The 18,786-nt window shown below is 34.0% G+C and overlaps 2 protein-coding genes across 4 annotated transcripts; both read left to right on the top strand.

Moving 5' to 3' along the window:
• Positions 1 to 112: 112 nt before the first annotated feature.
• LOC123924284 (nodulation protein H) lies at positions 113 to 8,451 on the top strand. 2 transcript variants are annotated; one of them, XM_045977125.1, is made up of 7 exons: positions 113 to 164; positions 604 to 643; positions 1,018 to 1,253; positions 1,347 to 1,605; positions 6,319 to 6,498; positions 7,655 to 7,810; positions 7,908 to 8,391. In XM_045977125.1, the coding sequence occupies exons 2-7, from the start codon at positions 614 to 616 to the stop codon at positions 8,079 to 8,081; spliced, it is 1,035 nt and encodes a 344-aa protein (XP_045833081.1). In that variant the 5' UTR covers positions 113 to 164; positions 604 to 613; the 3' UTR covers positions 8,082 to 8,391. The 2 variants fall into 2 exon arrangements, with proteins under 2 accessions (XP_045833081.1, XP_045833080.1); XM_045977124.1 differs by lacking the exon at positions 113 to 164 and having other exon boundaries at positions 216 to 643; positions 7,908 to 8,451.
• A 3,598-nt stretch (positions 8,452 to 12,049) lies between these two features.
• LOC123924283 (polyadenylate-binding protein RBP47-like) lies at positions 12,050 to 17,402 on the top strand. 2 transcript variants are annotated; one of them, XM_045977122.1, is made up of 6 exons: positions 12,050 to 13,120; positions 13,805 to 14,306; positions 15,450 to 15,538; positions 15,618 to 15,748; positions 16,073 to 16,169; positions 17,014 to 17,402. In XM_045977122.1, exons 1-6 carry the CDS (start codon positions 12,671 to 12,673, stop codon positions 17,146 to 17,148), a joined length of 1,404 nt encoding a protein of 467 aa, XP_045833078.1. In that variant the 5' UTR covers positions 12,050 to 12,670; the 3' UTR covers positions 17,149 to 17,402. The 2 variants fall into 2 exon arrangements, with proteins under 2 accessions (XP_045833078.1, XP_045833079.1); XM_045977123.1 differs by having other exon boundaries at positions 12,349 to 13,120; positions 15,456 to 15,538.
• The last annotated feature ends 1,384 nt before the right edge of the window (positions 17,403 to 18,786 follow it).

Here is an 18,786-nt window from a genome sequence, read left to right as displayed (position 1 = left end):
GACAAAAAAAAATCAAAATACAAACCCTTTGAAAACTTCATTTTTTTTTTGTTGTCAAAATAATATTTTTTAAATCTTAAAATATAAATACCCAATTCAACACAATGACGATGTCGTTTTGATTCGGTCTCCCTCTTCTAACATGAGATTTGTGTACTTGCCAGGTGCGTGCGTCCGAGTTACGAGATAAATCTAACAATTTGTTTATTTCTGTATTCATTCATTCATTATCAGAAAAATAACAACAACGGTCTAAAAATAGTTAAGATCAGATTAGTACTTACCCACTATCTTCTAAACTCTTCATCATTTCATTCTCCACCATACCAAAAAAATCAAATACAATTTTTTTTTTTTTTAAAAAAACCTTTACAATAAAATATACAAGAAAAAGAAAAAAGCTCAGTGCTACACACACACCCCATAATCAATCAACAATCCAATCCCTTTTTCTTTTCCTTTAATTTTATTAATTAATATTATTATCCTAAGTTGTTGCATGTTTCAGCAATGAGAGTTGAAAAAATAGCTTTTCAATAATCCATTTTCCAAAAGGGTACCCAAAAAAAAATGTCTTTTCATCCGTATTCCTTTTGATTTCAGCTTATCAACAATGGCCGATGATCTCCCTACCTTCACAAAGGTTAGTTTTTTTTCACTTTCCTTCTGTACCATGTTGTTGTTTCTTATTTATCTTAGATGAAAGATTCTGTTTTTGATTTTGTTTTTTCATGGGTTGTCACGTGAAATTGTCCGATCTGGTTTGTTAAAATAACCCAAATGAATTTTTTTTGTTTTTTTTAAGGTTGATTGGTTTGTTATAGTGTCTTTTGATTTGTGACTTTCCTGTACATTTAGATTCTGTGGGGTTAATCTATTCAATGTTATTCAGGTTATGGATCAAACAAGTTGATGCTTTTATTAGGATATTAGTTAATTAGTTAATTAATTAATTAATTAGTCAATAATAAATCTTTTTTAATAATGTTGTAGTTAATGGTTACACTGTTGTTACAGGATGTTTTACTTGTGAAGGGTTTGAAGAATTCCACGTTGGTTTGGAGGTTGGTTGTGTTAGCATTTGCAATGGTTTGTGGTGTGTATATATGTTCTATTTGTTTGAAGCAAATAAACACTGGTAACAAAATTGGTTTTCTAGATATTAAGGTTGTTCAAAAGCCTTGTCCTGAACCTAAGATTGAACCTTGGGAGATTCCTTATGTGCATTATCCGAATCCCAAAACTTACAGCAGGTGATGATTTATAGATTTTAAGAGTAGAATAAGTGATTTTGTTTCTAAATCTTTCGGAACTTTACTGATTGCGCGTCATTGTTTGTTTGATAGGGAGGAATGCAGTTGCCACCCGGTGCGGTATTTTACTATTTTGTCGATGCAGAGATCGGGGAGTGGATGGTTCGAGACTTTTTTAAATAGTCATCCGAACATAAGCTCAAATGGTGAAATCTTTTCGGTTAAGGTTAGAAGGAGTAATATGACGACAATAACAGAGACTTTGGACACAATTTATAATCTAGATTGGGTTAGTAGTGCTTCCAAAAACGAGTGCACGGCTGCAGTTGGCTTGAAATGGATGCTTAATCAGGTAATGCTTGTTTTATTTATGGTTGATTACTCAGTGTTGTGTTTTTCGTGTAGCTTTCTAAAGTAAAGTAGATTCTTTTATTAGGTATTCATGTTCGTGTATAGGAAGAATAAAGTGATACTTTAAAATGCAATTCTTTATTTGCACGTATCCCTTAGTGGACTGTCATAAATATCTTATTATCTCGGTCTCGGCCCATATCATGGGGAACCAACTTCCCTCAGCATTCGGTTACTTTCCATTATTGAACAACTCCTCATTATCTAGTAACCACCTACGTGACTCCCTCACCCAACTTCTTTAAATAGGGAAGGCCTAACTCATCTAAAGGAGGGGGATTCAGAACACAAATACCTAGGCTTTGATCATGGCACATCTTTGGCGAGGGCTCTAATATTCCACACAGGATACCTGTTCAAATAATTTTTTGACCAATACCTGTTCAATTTTTTTTTTGACCAATATATCTGTTGATTTATATGCGATTTAGAGGAAAGATAGTACATTTTTGAAGTCTGAACTGATGCATGTGGGATGTGAAGGTATATCTTTGTTTTAAAATTATTGCATAACTGTGTTATATGAAGGGAAAAGAAGGGTTTAGTCTCTCACGTGGTGCATTCTTTCTTTCACACATACACGCAAACACTGAGATGAGTTATGCTGTTGATGAAGCATGCATTCACCTTCACTTGTTATCTTTCACATTGTTATCAAAACATTTTTCTGATTGCTCTTGAAATGTTGCTGTTATGAAGGATCGGCAGAGTTTGACTGGCTGAGTTTTTCAGTACTATTCATATTTTTGTATATTTGCTATGTTTTCATGGCTGCTTCCCAGATGATATCTGTGTTTAGAAATGTGGACAGTTTAGGAGTTAAAATAGGGAGAATTAGTTAGCAAGTTAGTTAAAGAAGTGTATGAAGTTAGAGAGATGACTTTTGCATACATGTATAATAATAGAATTTGATTAAGAATGAAACATGCCTCTAGTAATGAAGCACGGACACTACTCAGATTAAGCGTGTCCCGGTCTCAGACACGCGTCGGTGTCGGACACCGACACTTATGCCTCTAGTTTGTATTGGAATTATGTCATTTTCTCAAATTATTATCGGTGTTGACGTGTCAGTGTCCGTGCTTAGTGTGTGAAGTTACTCTTCAGTACTTAGAAGTTCCTTATTGCTAGTTTGTCTGAGAAGATAAACTTAGGTATTACCCTGATAGGAAGCTGAATTTAGAAAGATGAAGAAATTGTATTATTGATTGAAATATTACAGAAGATAAATCCCTGTAGTTCAAGAACAAATGCTCCTCAAAGAAGAGATGGTACTCTCTATGTTGAATTCCGAAGGTCCTAACTGAAAAGATACTGAACAAATATTCCCTTCCTTTCTCCACCCCCTTATAATCATGTTGCATATGCTACTGTTACTAAGTACTAATTGCCGCATCAGCAATCTGTTAAGATCTGTCAATTAGGATAATCACTGTATGCAAGGACCAATTACAGTGTGGCTATCTTTATTCAATTGCTACAGTTACATCAACAAGCAGCAAAGTGTAACTGCCAAATAAAAGTAAATAACAATAATAAAACCTCTAGGAGTTGTAGAGCCTAGTCTCTCCCTTTACCAAACCACTAATAACCACAATCTGATGACAACTAATTGTCATTCTTATTCTATTTAAAGCAAACCAAATAACATAAATGGGCCTAATTACTTGGGCTTTTGTTTTGGGTGAACGTTTAGTATATACAAACTTGATAGGAGGCCTACTAACAATACTCCCCACCAAAAGTTTCACCTTGTCCCAAGGTGAAAATCAGGGGACTGCTGGTTAATGGTATCATAGGATTCCCATGACGCTTCAAACGGTGGTGGCAGTTGCTTCCATTGAATCAAAACTTCAACACGACCAGCAGGGTCTGTACGGACAGCTTTGACATCCTGAGGTTCCACCTCCAATTCCATGTCTTCGGTCAGCATAGGTGGTAAAGGCTGTAACTGAACAGCGGGAGAAATTGCCTTCTTCAATTTTGTACCAGCCAACCGGAAAATTTCAGTCCAAAAAAGACTGAGAAAGACCTTGTTTCTGTCGGATACTATTGTTGCCGGGAACCCATGTAAACGTACAATCTCTTGAAGGAGCATTTCTGCCACACTCTTGGCTGTGAATGGATGTGCAAGTGCAATGAAATAGACATATTTAGTAAGGCGATCAACGACCACTAATATAACATTCTTTCCATAGCTTCTTGGAAGACCATCGATAAAATCCATGGAGATATCAGCCCGTACTTGTTGTGGAATAGGTAATGGTTGCAATAAACCTGCTGGAGATAAAGTTTGATATTTGTTTTGTTGACATACATCACAAGACGCCACAAAAAACTGAATATCTTTTTTCATTCCCTCCCAAAATACCAAAGCTGAGATTTTCTTATTAGTTCTGAAAAAACCAGAGTGACCACCCCCGCTGAGGCGTGATATTCTTTCAGAAGGGTTGGTATCCTAGATGAATTCTTGGGCAACACCAATTTTCCTTTATAGAACAACTTTCTATCGACAAAAGTGTAACCTAGATGTGATTGAGAATGGTGAGTCAAATCTTGGATGTGATTCTTGGAAGACCCTCTTTGGCTTTCTTATTCATCCCGTTTATTGCACTTAAGCCCAAACTCAGGATCCTAACATACCCAATTTCCTTAATAGTCAATACAGTTCAGTGAATACTACTTACATTAAATTAATCTCTGCTGATAGTATTTTGACTATTATCACTGTTTTTAATTACTAATCGATTACTACTATTTACTACCCATTATTTCAAAAGGACTTAGGGTAATGTTAGTTTACTTTTCTAATATACTAGACCCTTACCCGTGCAATGCACGGGTGTGATGCGATTGTTTTTATTTTACAATTGCATAAAATTGAAACATTAAATATTATCAAAATAATAATCATAATAATAATAATAATAATAATAATAATAATAATAATAATAAAATAGAGAATCTGAGATTCAAAAGATTTATTTTCTAAGGAGAAGTGATGTAGCATTGTAAGTGACTCGTGTGGTTGAATGAAGAAATATTATTGGTTTAAGGATTATGGTTTACAGAATAACTATCTAAGATTCATATATATAGGAGTAATAGGATATATATCCGCACAACATATAAATCTATTTCAAAACACACAAAGGATTGGATGAAAAGAGATGTGGCAAAATCTAAGTCACACACAACTGGCATATATAAATAGTGACAGAATTAGAAAAACTCAAATAAACAAATAAAATTAAAGGGTACATACCTTTTAAAAATATTCCAAAGGGACATATGTGAACAACATCAATCTCACAATTCAGATCTTAATTTTGAGTAAGAGATGATGACTCAAAGCCTAAAATCAAAAATTATAAAAATAAGTATATCAATAAAAAAAATGAACAAATAAAAAATAAAGGAAAGTAAAGTAAAACAACTATTACATAATTCAATTAAAAATAAAGTATATATTATTTAATCTGTATCATCATAGAATATGAATACACATATACAGTAGCACTTAACTAAACCTATAAATGATCTGCAACACAAAAGTTGAATGTATGATTTGCAACAAACAAAAAATGTTAAATTCTCTTAATTTTATTTGTTATGCAAAAAGTTAATTTTTGCAAAAAATAAAATAACTACAACAAATCATGGTTTTAGAAAATAACATAAGTATTTATACCTATGCACAAAAGATGAAGAGGCAGGATAATGGAAAAAGAAATTGCGCATATAAGATTTGAAGAAAAAAAACTATTCTCACATTCAACCGAAAAAACAAATAGTAATCTTGTTAAGTACATGATTGAGCATCCAGTAATGAAAATATTTGTTTCTAACATTCGTAATGGTTAGTTAGGAAAATATGAATAGGATACAAATTAAAACAATTGTAACCTATATATTAAAATATTGGTAGAAGAGTTCAAGAGATGAAAATTGAATGGTGACTTAAGAGATAAAAAGCTTGAGTGAGTGTATATTAAAATGTCATAAGTTTATAAATGTAGAATATGAAAAGTATAGAGATGAAATAATAATAATAATAATAATATAAGTAGAAATGATGTGGCTAAATGAAACAATTTGATTGGTCTAAGTGGATTAGGGTTAGGAGAACTATTTAGGAATTATATATATAGATTCAAAGCTAATTAATGTGTGGACCCAAGAGCACTTAGATGATATGGCGCGGGTCTCTTCTAGCTTAACCAATGTCCTGGGTTCGATCCCTAACTTGGGCATGCAGCAGTGTTAAAACTCTTAGGGAGAGTTTCCATTTGGGTCCACAAGGCTCGAGGGATTAGTCTCTGCAGTTGCGCACGGAGGATACCCGATTTACGCCAAAAAAACAAAGCTAATTAATGTGGTTCCCCCCATATTTGTCTTTCATTTTTTGCGGTAGTTAATCAGAACTTTCCTTTTTGGTATATATGATATACGAGAGTGGTGTCCAGGAAAATGAAAACAACCAAAGGAACAAGCCTATCAAATTAAAAGCTATCCATCAATAAGAACTCAGTTTTTCAACATCTGGCTTTTGTATTGCCTACACATATTTCATTTCTTTATTTTTGAGCTTACTAATATCTGAGATAAGGGAGCGGTCGATATCATAATATTTGTGATTTTTAATTTAATGCAGGGACTGATGCAGAATCATGAAGATATTGCTGAGTATTTCAGGATACACGGTGTTTCAGTCATTTTTCTTTTCAGAAGGAATCTTTTGCGTCGGATGATTTCTGTACTTGCAAATGAATATGATAGGAATGCTAAGATATTAAATGGCACTCACAAATCTCATGTTCATTCACCCAAGGAGGTCTGTCTCTATTTTGTGTCGTGCATGTGTACTCTCGTGTTAGTTTGCATATCCATGCTAGGTGCTTTGAGTTAGTTGAAATGTGACTAAACTGCCAACTCTGTCCTCCAAAAATCAGGATGTCATCAGATTAGTCCTCTATAGATTTTGTCACCAAATTAGTCTCCCGACAATTGAATTGTCACCACATTTGTATGTCCTCTAAAGAAATTTTTAACAAATCAGTCACTGATATATAAAACTTTAACCAAATTAACCGTATTATCTGACCAGTATAATGATTCGTATCGATGAATTTGCTGACAAGAATGTATCTTTTTCTTTATGTTGACAATAGTGTATCTTTAAGAGAGACTACAACAACAAGCCTTATCCCCACCAAGTGAGGTCGGCTATATGGATCAAACAAGGCCATAATATTCTATCATATATCATATCCTGTCTATAACTTATTAATCTCGAAATCTTTCTTAATAGTTTCTCTTATAGTGTTTCTAGGTCTTCCTCTGCCTATACCGGTTTGACTACCCTCCATATGATCCACTCTCCTTACTATAGAATCTACAAGTCTTCTCTCTACATGTCCAAACCACCTAAGCCGAGTTTTCACCATAATGTTGTCATTTCTAATCCTATCATGTCTAGTCTTACCACACATCCAATGCAAGATCCTCATCTTGGCTAATTTTATTCTCGTGTTGGTTCTTTACCGCCCAACACTCCTTCCCATACAACATCGCCGGTCTTACTACCATACAATGAAATTTTCCCTTTAGCTTGAGCAGTACTTTTGTTTCACATAAAACACTTGATGCCCTCTTCCATTTCAACCACCCTGCTTGAATCCGATGGTTTACATCTCTATATTTCTCGGTCGTTTTGTACTATGGACCCAAGATATTTAAACTGTGTAACTAACCTGAGGTACGATATGATGTCCAACTTTCATCTCTAAGCTAGAGATGCTCCGTGCCTTTTGCTAAAGTTGCATTGGTGAGAATTCTTTGGAGTGGCAAATCTTTTGAAAAAATTCGTTAGAAAACTTATTTGGCAAAACCTTGATCTTTGGAGGACCAAGATGAGGGTATACTTTTGATGTATTATCCTACTAAAGGTATTTACACTTCATGTTAATGGATGCTTACTGTGCTTTCAGGCAGAAATACTCGCAAAATACAAGCCCACGCTCAATTCAACATTGTTGATTGCAAATTTGAAGCAAGTGAACGATACCACCACGAAAGCTTTAGAATATTTCAAGAGCACAAGGCACATAATGCTATACTATGAAGACGTTGTAAAAAATCGCACTGTAAGTCTCGCCACCTCTGCATACTTCATTCCTTTTTTATATGCCTATAAAATTCTCTTGATGGTTCACTTGTTTCTCTTGTTTCTCTTGTTTTCAGAAATTAATGGACGTTCTGGAATTTTTAAAGGTTCCTCAAATGGATTTAAAGAGTCGTCAGGTAAAGATTCATAAAGGATCCTTATCGAGTCAAGTTGAAAATTGGAATGATGTGAGTAAAGCACTAACAGGCACGCAATATGAGAGTTTCATCCATGAAGATTACCGTAGGTAAACTGATGGGTATGTACATACCACGTTTTGCCTTTTCTTTTACCCCTTCATACGCCGTTAGCATTCTTCTAATATTTGCTCACAAGTCGCCACTAGAGTCGACAGGAAAGCCGCCCTGTTGAAAGTTTTGCCGGGCCGCCCTCACATTTTTGTACTCAGTTTTTTGTTGTTAGTTTTTCTGCCAATTCAATTAAATATTTAATTCATTCTTTGTAACTTTTTTACTTCACTGTTTTTGTTGAACACTTGTATTGAAACAATCAAGAGAATCCTCAATTTCAATTGCCAAATTATATTATGATCAAGTTTTCCCTCCTTACATGATCTATAAATAGATTGAGAAAGATTTGAATCTGCAGATTTCATATAAATTGTCAATGTTAAGCACTTGTATAAGCAAAAGCAAGCTGTCTAGCATATATAATTTTTGTTAAGTTTATATCTTGTTTTGCTGCAAACAGCTGTGGACATTAAGATGTAAACAGCTGGGAATGAGTTGTATTCTGAGGCTGAAAATGGAAAGACTGTAGGTAATTAGCTTGAAGATTAAGGAAAATATCTCATGAGGAATCATCATAAAAAAAGATTCAAATTTGACTATTTGAGTGATACATACATCTTATCAATAATTGTAACTAACTGTGCAATTGACTCAAGTTTATACACACACCAGAGCATCCAAATCCAATTTTGTACCACTAGCTCACCGATCAGATTTTGGTCGCGAGGTAAGTAAAGTCTGAACAGGCTAGGAATTGTTCTTACTATGAATCGAACTTGGATTTTCTTAAACAATTCGTTCTAGAGATAGCTCATTAACCACTTTTTTTATCGGTTCATTAACCACTTATGCTTATAATGTCTTGGTTATTTATTGTTATTTTATGAGATTTTTAGCAAGACTTGGACATTCACATACCAATTTTCTCCAATTGTGTAAACAAGACAACAAGTTGAGTGGTGTATTATATACAAAATACAAAGCTAGTCAAAGGAGGTTAGGAGGCACATCAAACTCTAAATATTCTAAAAGTGCAACGTTGACTTGAGTAGCAAAAATTGACACGGTAGCTTAGCTTCCAATATCCAACACGCATAATACTCATTTTTGACTTACCATGCAAATGCAATGCAAGTGTGCAAATGCAAAGTTCCAAAGCTACCACCAACCAAACACAACTACTGCTTTTATAAAAACACGGATTATAGAAGTTGTTCCAAGATTTGGAACCAAGACAGACACCGTTGAATTCAAAAGGTTTATATCGAACCCTTTGATTTGAGCCACTTTTTAATTTTTTTAATAAAAGCATGCGGTATTTATACATTGTAATAATCATCAATAAGAGTTATATGAGTGGAGCAGAAGTTTTGTAGCAAGCTTTTGGATTAGAATGTAGGTTGGCTCAAACATGCTCTAGGGATACTAGTATTTTAGAGTATTTAAATAAACTACATTGACCTCTATAATTAAATTGAATTTTATTTTATTTTTTTGACAGAAATTAAATTATATTAAATTGAATCTTGTGAACCCCTATTTAGTGTCATTTGTCGTATTTTTCGTGAACTTAACTAATGCTTTTTTTAATTGTCAAAAAAGCTAATGTGTTTTTCATGATATGGGTACAAAGTTTCTACCGTTGTTAGCGATGACTAATGTTGGTGATAGAACTTGTGGGGCACACAAGGTGAGTTCTCCACTCCCAACCGAATTTTCTTCATATGAATGGGACAAAAATCGAAACCCTGACCACATGACCAAGACTCTTAACACTTGGAGCAATTCATTGTTGATCTAATGCATTTCTTTTTACAATCATCAAATTACTCTTTAATTTTATAGAGCATTCTCAAATAGGTTTATGAGATTATGAGTATTTCAAAAAATTATTGGACTCTATTAAACTGTTCAGTTGATCTTTATATTTAACCGTTTACTATAATTTAAATTCTTATACTTTAACAACTTACTATTAATTTAGTTCTTAACTTTGGGCCTATTTGGATTTGCCTTATTTTTTTTGTTATGAAAATAGCTTAATCAAATAAATAAATTTTTATGTTAATGAATAAGTTTTCACTAATAAAAACTATATTTTTATAAGTTGTTTTCTTATAAACTACCTTGAAAAACTTATAATAATACATAAAGCTTATTTATTTGAATAAGTTGTTTTGCATAAGCTCAAAAATAAGTCAATTCAAACGAGTTATTTATTCATTTAGTATCAATTTAGTCTCTAATATATTTTTTAAGTACACATATGAGAAAATTTGAATATTGCTACAAGAATGGGCTATTTTCTCCACCGGGATGTCTAGGCATATTGGGCATAGTGATGCTTTATGAGTCCACTTCATTCTTCTTTAACTCATAAGCATGTTTCAAATCTCACTTGTGTCTCTATTGATATTTACCCTACTAATATCTTATTAATATGAGCTGCAAAAAAAAGTCTCTAATTGATTTTTTTTCCCGAAAATTCACAAGTGGCTCACAAGTTAACCGCATTGAAGTATCCATTTTACCACTCGTTTTGCCTTTAATGCTTCTTGTCTCACGTGTTGCTAGACTTGCAGTTTTTTCACTCATCTCTTAATTAACTGTAATGATTGCATGCTGACTCAGACTAGTCCCACTTCATCCTTTCCATCCGATGCGATTTTCCTAGTCTCATTAATTCTGTAATGATTGTGTCCCTGCTTTTCTGTAGTGATGCCTTATGAGCCCACTTCATCCTTCTTTAACTCATAAGCATGTTTCAAATCTCACTTATGTCTCCATTGATATTTACCTTATTAATATCTTATTAATATGAGCTGCAAAAAAGGTCTCTAATTGATTTTTTCCTGAAAATTCACAAGTGTCTCACGAGTTAACCGCATTGAAGTACCCATTTTACCACTCGCTTTGCCTTTAATGCTTCTTGTCTCACGCGCTGCCAGATTTGCAGTTTTTTCACTTCTCTCTTAATTAATTGTAATGATTGCAAGCTGACTCAGACTAGTCCCACTTCATCCTTTCCATCTGATGCAATTTTCCTGGTCTCATTAATTATGTAATGATTGTGTCCCTGCTTTTCTGCCGCCGTACCTCAATTCCCCGACTTAAATCATTCATTGGCTTATTAACTTTCACATTAATTGCACTACCATTTTTTATATAAGCAATTGCACTACCAACTATTTCCACATCACGTATATCATTTTACAAAGAATCAAAACGAGATCCCTTGTTATGTGTTGAATAATTAATTTTCGCTAGAGCACTCTTGTCGCTCCCCTCTACCACCATTAGGTCTTTGTTCTTCACCTTTCTCACCCTTTGTTGTTTATAAACCACCATCCAAGGTCCCATCAACGTACTTCCAGTAAACCCTATTCTCTCATCTCTTCGCTCCCGATCTCCCAACCACCACCTTTTACCTCCTGCACATCTGTAGTTTTATTCAGACACCCTTTGTAGTGACCATATTTACCATAGTTAATGCAAAGAAGATGAAGTCCTTCATACTCTACATTGTACGTCCTTCACTTAATTGTGAACATAGCTAATAAAGCTCTCGTCAAATCCACCTCCACACAAAGCTGAACAACCTTCCCCCTCTCTTGCATCCACATATTTTTGACTACTTTTACTGTTTGGCCAATCCTATCTCCAATGAAATGTTGAACCTTAGCATCATTGTATTAAATCGACAGCCCAAAAATTCTCACCCACACCACAACAATCATTATTCCTCACTATTCTGATCATATACTAGACTTTACAACGATGAAAATTTCTTACTGTTACGGTCTTCATCCTTAACTATCTTTCTTTATTTACATATAATTTAACGTAAGAGAATAATGTCTCTATTTAAAAAAGAAACATTTTAGGGTTCAAATTTTTAAAAACACCAACAAAACTTTTAAAATCAATCTTTTTACTACTAAACCAATTCATTGAACTTACTTATCCCCATTTTATTCAAACACAACCAATTTCAAACAACATTCAAAATTCAAAACCAAAAAACTCATTACCACAATGAAACGGACTCAAGATTATAATATTGAAGTGTGGGGTGAGGACATGCAAGCATTGTAAGGATGGATACAGAAGTTGCAAGTGGTAGATAACCAGAGGCGTTGATTAGGAACAACTGGGTCCCACAGCACGAGCCAACAATAACATGATGAGATTGAGATGAGAGAGAGAGAGAGAGAGAGAGAGAGATCTCATCTATGTATTCACGGACGGCTAAATTAAACGACGTTAAAATCAAACACATTTACACTTTTAACCCTACCCAGATCCAAACCCAGCCAAGTGGGTCATTTTGTAAATTAAAAAATTATTGTATGTTTTGTTCTTCCCTTTAAAACCCAACCCTACTTCATTTTCCGTCCTTCTCTTCCTTCTTTCTCTGTCTCTTTCTCTTTCTCAGTCTCTCTCTGTTAAGCTCTACTTAGACCAGACCTGGTCTTAATAGAGAGGTGCAAATAGCAAATTCAGTTATTATTACTATAGAGAGAGAGAGAGATTGAACAAAGAGAAAAGAAAAATAAAAAAACAGAGAGAGAATATTCCACTATTTCACTATGGCACAACAAACCAACGGTGGAGATCTGAATCAGAATAACAGCAACAACAACAACAACCAGAATCAGACACCTCAGCAGCAGCAGCAGCATCAGCAGCATCAGCAGCAGTGGGCGGCGGCGCAACCGCATCAGTATCAACAACAATGGATGTCTATGCAGTATCCAGCTACTGCTATGGCTATGATGCAGCAACAGATGATGATGTATCCACAGCATTACATGCCGTATGTTCATCCTCATCATTATCAGCAGCCGCCTCATCAGCAACAGGTGTCTCCGCCGCCGAATCAGAGTCACCATAACCATAATCATCATCATCAGCAGCAGCAACATCAGTATCAGCAGAAACAAGTTTCTCCTGAAGAGATCAGGACGATCTGGCTTGGTGACCTTCATCATTGGATGGATGAGACTTTTCTTCATAACTGTTTTGCTCATACCGGCGAGGTTTGCTTGGTTATCTCTTAAGTATAGTTTAATTTGTTAAGATTTGTTTTAATTCGATGCTTCATTTGCTTAATTATAAGTATATCTTTTGAATTTGTGTTTTGTTTAAATGATCTTGAATTATTGCTGGATGTTACTTACTAGGGTACAAAGTTTCTGATTTGAATATTTGTGTTTGTTGTTGTTCTGGATTGATTCAATTAATTCCGGAGGATTTTAATGAACTATGATTCGACGTGTTGAGCTTTGATTTGAAGTTTAATTTAAGTTCCTTGATAGTTTTGTGTGTGATTTTTGAACTTACCAATAAACTAGGGTTATAAATTTTGATTTTTTTTTAATATGATTTCCCTTTTTCTATCCTTGACATTGCCACTATAAGGGAATTTTAATTTTGGTATCCTAAGTGGTCCCCTAGAGTCTAAAGAGCTGAAAATGTGACCTTGTTGACCAGTGTATTCACTATACTCACTAATAAAACCTAGATCTCTCTTAATTGCACTTTGAAAAATGGGGCTAATGAAAATTGATCTTTTTGTCCTGTGGTGTATTCTAAGATGTTCACATGTTAAATACAAATAGCTGACATTGACAAACAGACATTACCGTTTATATCATTCATGAAGAATCTTTTTTGCTTGTCGTCGTCTGATTTGTTTGTTTATGTTGATTCCTTATATGCAGGTTGTATCGGCAAAAGTCATACGTAATAAGCAAACTGGTCAGTCGGAGGGATATGGATTTGTCGAGTTCTATTCGCGAGCAATGGCTGAGAAAGTCTTGCAGAACTTTAATGGTACTATGATGCCAAATACAGATCAGGCGTTTCGTCTGAATTGGGCTACATTCAGTGCTGCTGGTGGTGGTGGTGGTGGTGAAAGGCGTTCTTCTGAAGCTACTTCCGATCTCTCCGTTTTTGTGGGAGACTTAGCCATAGATGTTACTGATGCTATGCTGCAAGAAGTGTTTGCTAGCAGATTCTCTTCTATTAAGGGAGCAAAAGTTGTCATTGATTCTAATACTGGTCGTTCGAAAGGCTATGGCTTTGTTAGGTTTGGGGATGAAAATGAAAGGACAAGGGCAATGACTGAAATGAATGGCGTTTATTGTTCTAGCAGGCCTATGCGAGTAGGTGTTGCAACGCCCAAAAAAACTTATGGCAATCCACAACAATATTCTTCACAAGGTTTGTTATTTAATTCTTATCATACTTGCTTGTGATGTAATTTTATTATATCATTATGCTGTCGTAGAGTTTAACTTATTATATACACGATACCACTTAAATCAACAGCAACCATTTCTGCTGCAGTCATACTAGATTTTCATAGGTCCCAATAACTTGATTTCCTTGTTGGATGTTAATATTCATATTTTCTATAATTATTTGTTTAATTTGGTTTTTGTGTGTGTATCCGATAAAATTTGAATATTAACATGCATGATAATTAAAAGCCTGATTTTAATCCTAAATGTTTTCGGTTATGAGTACACATATAATCCTATTTTTGTGTAATCGGGTGGAATCCCGATTGAAATCGTAAAAGTGTAATACAATTATGTTTGGCCTCAGCGTTAAGCACACACATAAATCTTGCAATTTAGCAATTATGCTCGCGTCTGTTTAAAAATAAATCTTCTTCTGTTTCGTTTCCAAATGACTTCAAAATCTCATGTTACTGAATTTAAATTTGCATAAGTATTTCAAGTGTGATTCAAGGTTTTCTTTGTCTTAGTTATGCAATTTTGTATAATCTTACAATTTGTGTTACGATTTTACTTCCCCTTACCGATTTTTGCGTAAAATCTTGATTTTAATTACCTTGTTAAACATGTATGATAATGATTTGTAAGTAACCTGCTTTATTTGTAAGTGCACTTTATGCTTTCAGTAGTTATAGTAAACTTTTCAATACAAGTACCTGGAGCTTGTTGCTTCTTAAATATGTTTATTCATATATTAAATTTCATATTTGCATCTGGCTTTATGCATGAATGGAATTATTATCTTTATTTTTGACAATTGTTTATTGCAGATTTTTCTATGGTTTTTCTATTCCCTTGCCTATCTCATTACATATATTGTTTGATGGCTAAACGACAAGTTTGTGTTTTTCAACCTCAATCTATTTATTGAATGTTAGTGATATGTTTGTATTTTTTTTTGTAGTTTAGAAACTTGAATGCATAACCAGAAAGGAAAATTGATTTTTTATGGCGTATATATTGTGCCGGCTTTCTTTCTTGTTTTGTTATCACTGGAATGCTGTAATATCACGTATCATGATTTAGAAATTTAAATAGCTGACATTTTCCTCTTTTAAACTAGCTGTAGTGTTGGCTGGTGGTGGTGGACACTCATCCAACGGTGCTGTGGCCCAAGGTTCCCAATCTGACGGGGATTCTAACAACACAACTGTCAGTCTGCTTTTGTAGCTTTTTTCTATATCTTTTAATAAACTTCTTTTTATATCTTAGTAACGGATATCTGTTACAGATATTTGTTGGAGGGCTTGATTCTGAAATCAGTGATGAGGATCTCAGACAACCATTTTTGCAATTTGGGGATGTCATCTCTGTGAAAATTCCAGTCGGTAAAGGATGTGGGTTTGTTCAACTGGCTGACAGGTACATTTGTGATATCCCTTAACTTAACATAGACATAGATTATGACATGCTTGCAAGTCATTGTAACCCCCACAGCACAGTGGATGGGTTTCTGCAAAATTGACAGTGGTTTAAGTATTCCTCAAATGGGTATGGAACCGTGATTATGCAAACTCTTTCATGTTGTAGAATCATAGGGACAAGGACATTATATTGAAGGAAATTGCTTTGAACTATTATTGCGTATGATGATATGATTGTGAATATTGACAATATCATTAGTACTGTCTTATTTTTGCCTCGGTGAATTCTATGTTTTAATGCCTTCTGTTCTTTCTGTAACAGAAAGAATGCTGAGGATGCAATTCAGGCATTGAATGGAACAGTGATTGGAAAGCAGACGGTGCGTCTTTCTTGGGGTCGCAGTCCAGGAAATAAGCATGTGAGTTTTCTTTTCTTCTCTTGAAATCAATTTTTGTTTTATTTTTGTCACTGGCTATCTAATGGGACAATTATGAGGTTTCATTCTCCTCGTAATCGATTCCAGTTTGATGTTTGTGTACTACTACGAAACTAAGACCCGTTTAATTTGTGATTACCTTTTCTATTTTCATTTTTAAAATGTTTTCATTTTAACTTGCTAATACGATGTGAGACTCTTGAAGTAACCATTGTAATGAAGACAAAATGAAATGCTAGTTGAGATGATTATTCCGGAAATCATGAAAACAATTCTTTTGACATTTTTATTGTTTTCAAAAAATGCACACAATTGTTCACTTCAATAGTCTATTATCTTTTTGTTAGCAAGTAAAATAACACATTCTAAAAAATGAAAATATAAATGTTTCACTAAAGGAAACGTGGCTTATTTTTTCTCGCGTGAGCTTGTATATCATCAGTGCTGATAGTTTGTTATTTATTTTCTATTATTATGACTTTCACCTTCTACTTACAAGTCAAATTATTTTATAAAATTTCCACAATCATACGCCTACAACATGTAATTAGTTGCTACAAAGAGTTGTCATATGCACTTTTTAATTCCTTTCCACTTTAGATTTTAATTATGAACTCCCCAAAATAAATTTCTGCACATGCATAAATGTTATTCCCAGTCAAGTATTATACTCCCTCCGTCCCAAAATAAAAGCAAAAATTGGTCAATGAAAGTTGATACATTCACTTTTGTTGACCTCCTTTTGCTTATATTTTGGGACGGAGTAGTATATCATTAATGAAATTAACCTCTAATTACCCTAATTTGATTATTTGGTATCTCACAGTGGAGGAATGACTCTAATGGACACTACGGCGGTGGTTATGGAGGTCATGGATACGGAGGCGGCCATGGATATGCTGCTAGACAGAATCAGGATATAGCTATGCAACCTGCTGCTGCAGTTCAAGGGGCTTCGTAACGGTCATAGCAGGACACTTGGTATTGAAATAGGATCAATTTTATTGCTCTCTTGTGAACTGTAGTATTATTTTTAAATTTGTAGCTGGGTTATATGGTACCCAAGGTTATTAAGATTATATTTATGTCTGAAATTTTGGATTAAACCTGACCATATAATATGGCTTAGGTTATTTTTGTTTATTTTAATCGTTAGTAGACAGCCACAAAATTATTTTTAATACTATCTTTACACAGTATAATGTAGCTGCTTGCTTGCAAAAACTTGAAATTGAGTGTAAAGACTGAACAATATAGAAATATTTATTTCATGTTTGATCTTAAAAATCAAAAGACGAAATATATAAAGTAAAGTTTAGACATTCATTTTTTGTTGAGTTTGAAGACTAACTGTCTCGTACACAACGCTAGCAATGTTAGTGAAAAACAGTTAAGTTTAAACGAGTTCTGACATTGTTCACTTCTCTTCCAAAATTGCTTGTGTTGTACATGTTTTTTTTATGAGTTTAGTCGAGTTTTTCACACTTTAAGCAGCAAACCTTATGTAAATATTTTCAAAGGGCATAAACGAAAGGTGAGGGGATACAAATATTAGATTTTATAAGGTTTTTAGTTAAGCAGTGAACTGTGTTTTTTCATATTTTGCGCTCCTTTTTTAACTCTAGCTAGTTATATTGCAAGGGGCTATTTTTGAAATTTCAAGAGAGGCGTGAGAAAGGCAGGGGCGCAAAAAAAAACCCTCGAAACACATCGTTTCGTATTGGGCTAAGCTCAATTAAACAATGGAGAAGGTAACTTCAAATATAACTAGCCAGGAGCTAATTATGTCATCGACACACCTAAACATGCTTGGTGATCAAATCAAGGTCGTGTGATGTGATTATGTCATGGACATTTCATAGACACACGTTTGATGATTGTCCTTTAAGATAGCTGTCAAACTAAGATCTTGTATCCTAAAAACCTAACTGTTCTCATCTAAAAACTAACCTATGACACAAGATTAGTACACTATTTTTAAACCCTAAGAAATTCACACTCATAGCTTTTACTTATTTCATTGTCAGAATATTGTAAATACATCGATAATCCTCTGTGGAGAAGTAGTCGGCCTCACTTTCTACTTCATCATTCAAGTCGTAAATCTCCGATCAGATCAAATAAACGTGCGCGCGCACACACACTTATATATATATATATATATTAGTTGGACACACGAAGTAAGAGTTTGACCAAGGGTCAAGTAATTCAAACAAGAGTTTTAGACTTTTAGTTCTCAAAATTTTGGGCTAAAAAATATTCTAAACAAAAATAATAATTTAATCAAGTATCAAGTATATATATAATCTGACAACCTACTAATAAGAGTTTGCTTAGCTCAATTGGTTGGGATGACCTCATATATGTTTTAAAACATAGGTCCAAACCTTCAATTCATATTTTAATTATTCATTTTATTTTGTAGAAGTCTATGTTTTCCCTTAGATTTCAAAATTATCTGCGTATGCAAAAATTGATCCCCCATCACATACTTAAAAGAGATCTTAATTCATTACCACTTGGACCAATCAATTATTCGTGGTTATCCTATGTTATGAGATGAAAAAATGATTATGCAGAATTAATGCATATTTTATTC

This window comes from Trifolium pratense, linkage group LG4 (assembly GCF_020283565.1).
Source record: "Trifolium pratense cultivar HEN17-A07 linkage group LG4, ARS_RC_1.1, whole genome shotgun sequence".
NCBI classification, from domain to species: domain Eukaryota; kingdom Viridiplantae; phylum Streptophyta; class Magnoliopsida; order Fabales; family Fabaceae; genus Trifolium; species Trifolium pratense.
Note: the sequence above shows the minus strand (reverse complement) of the source record. Positions and strands in the feature narration are given on the sequence as shown.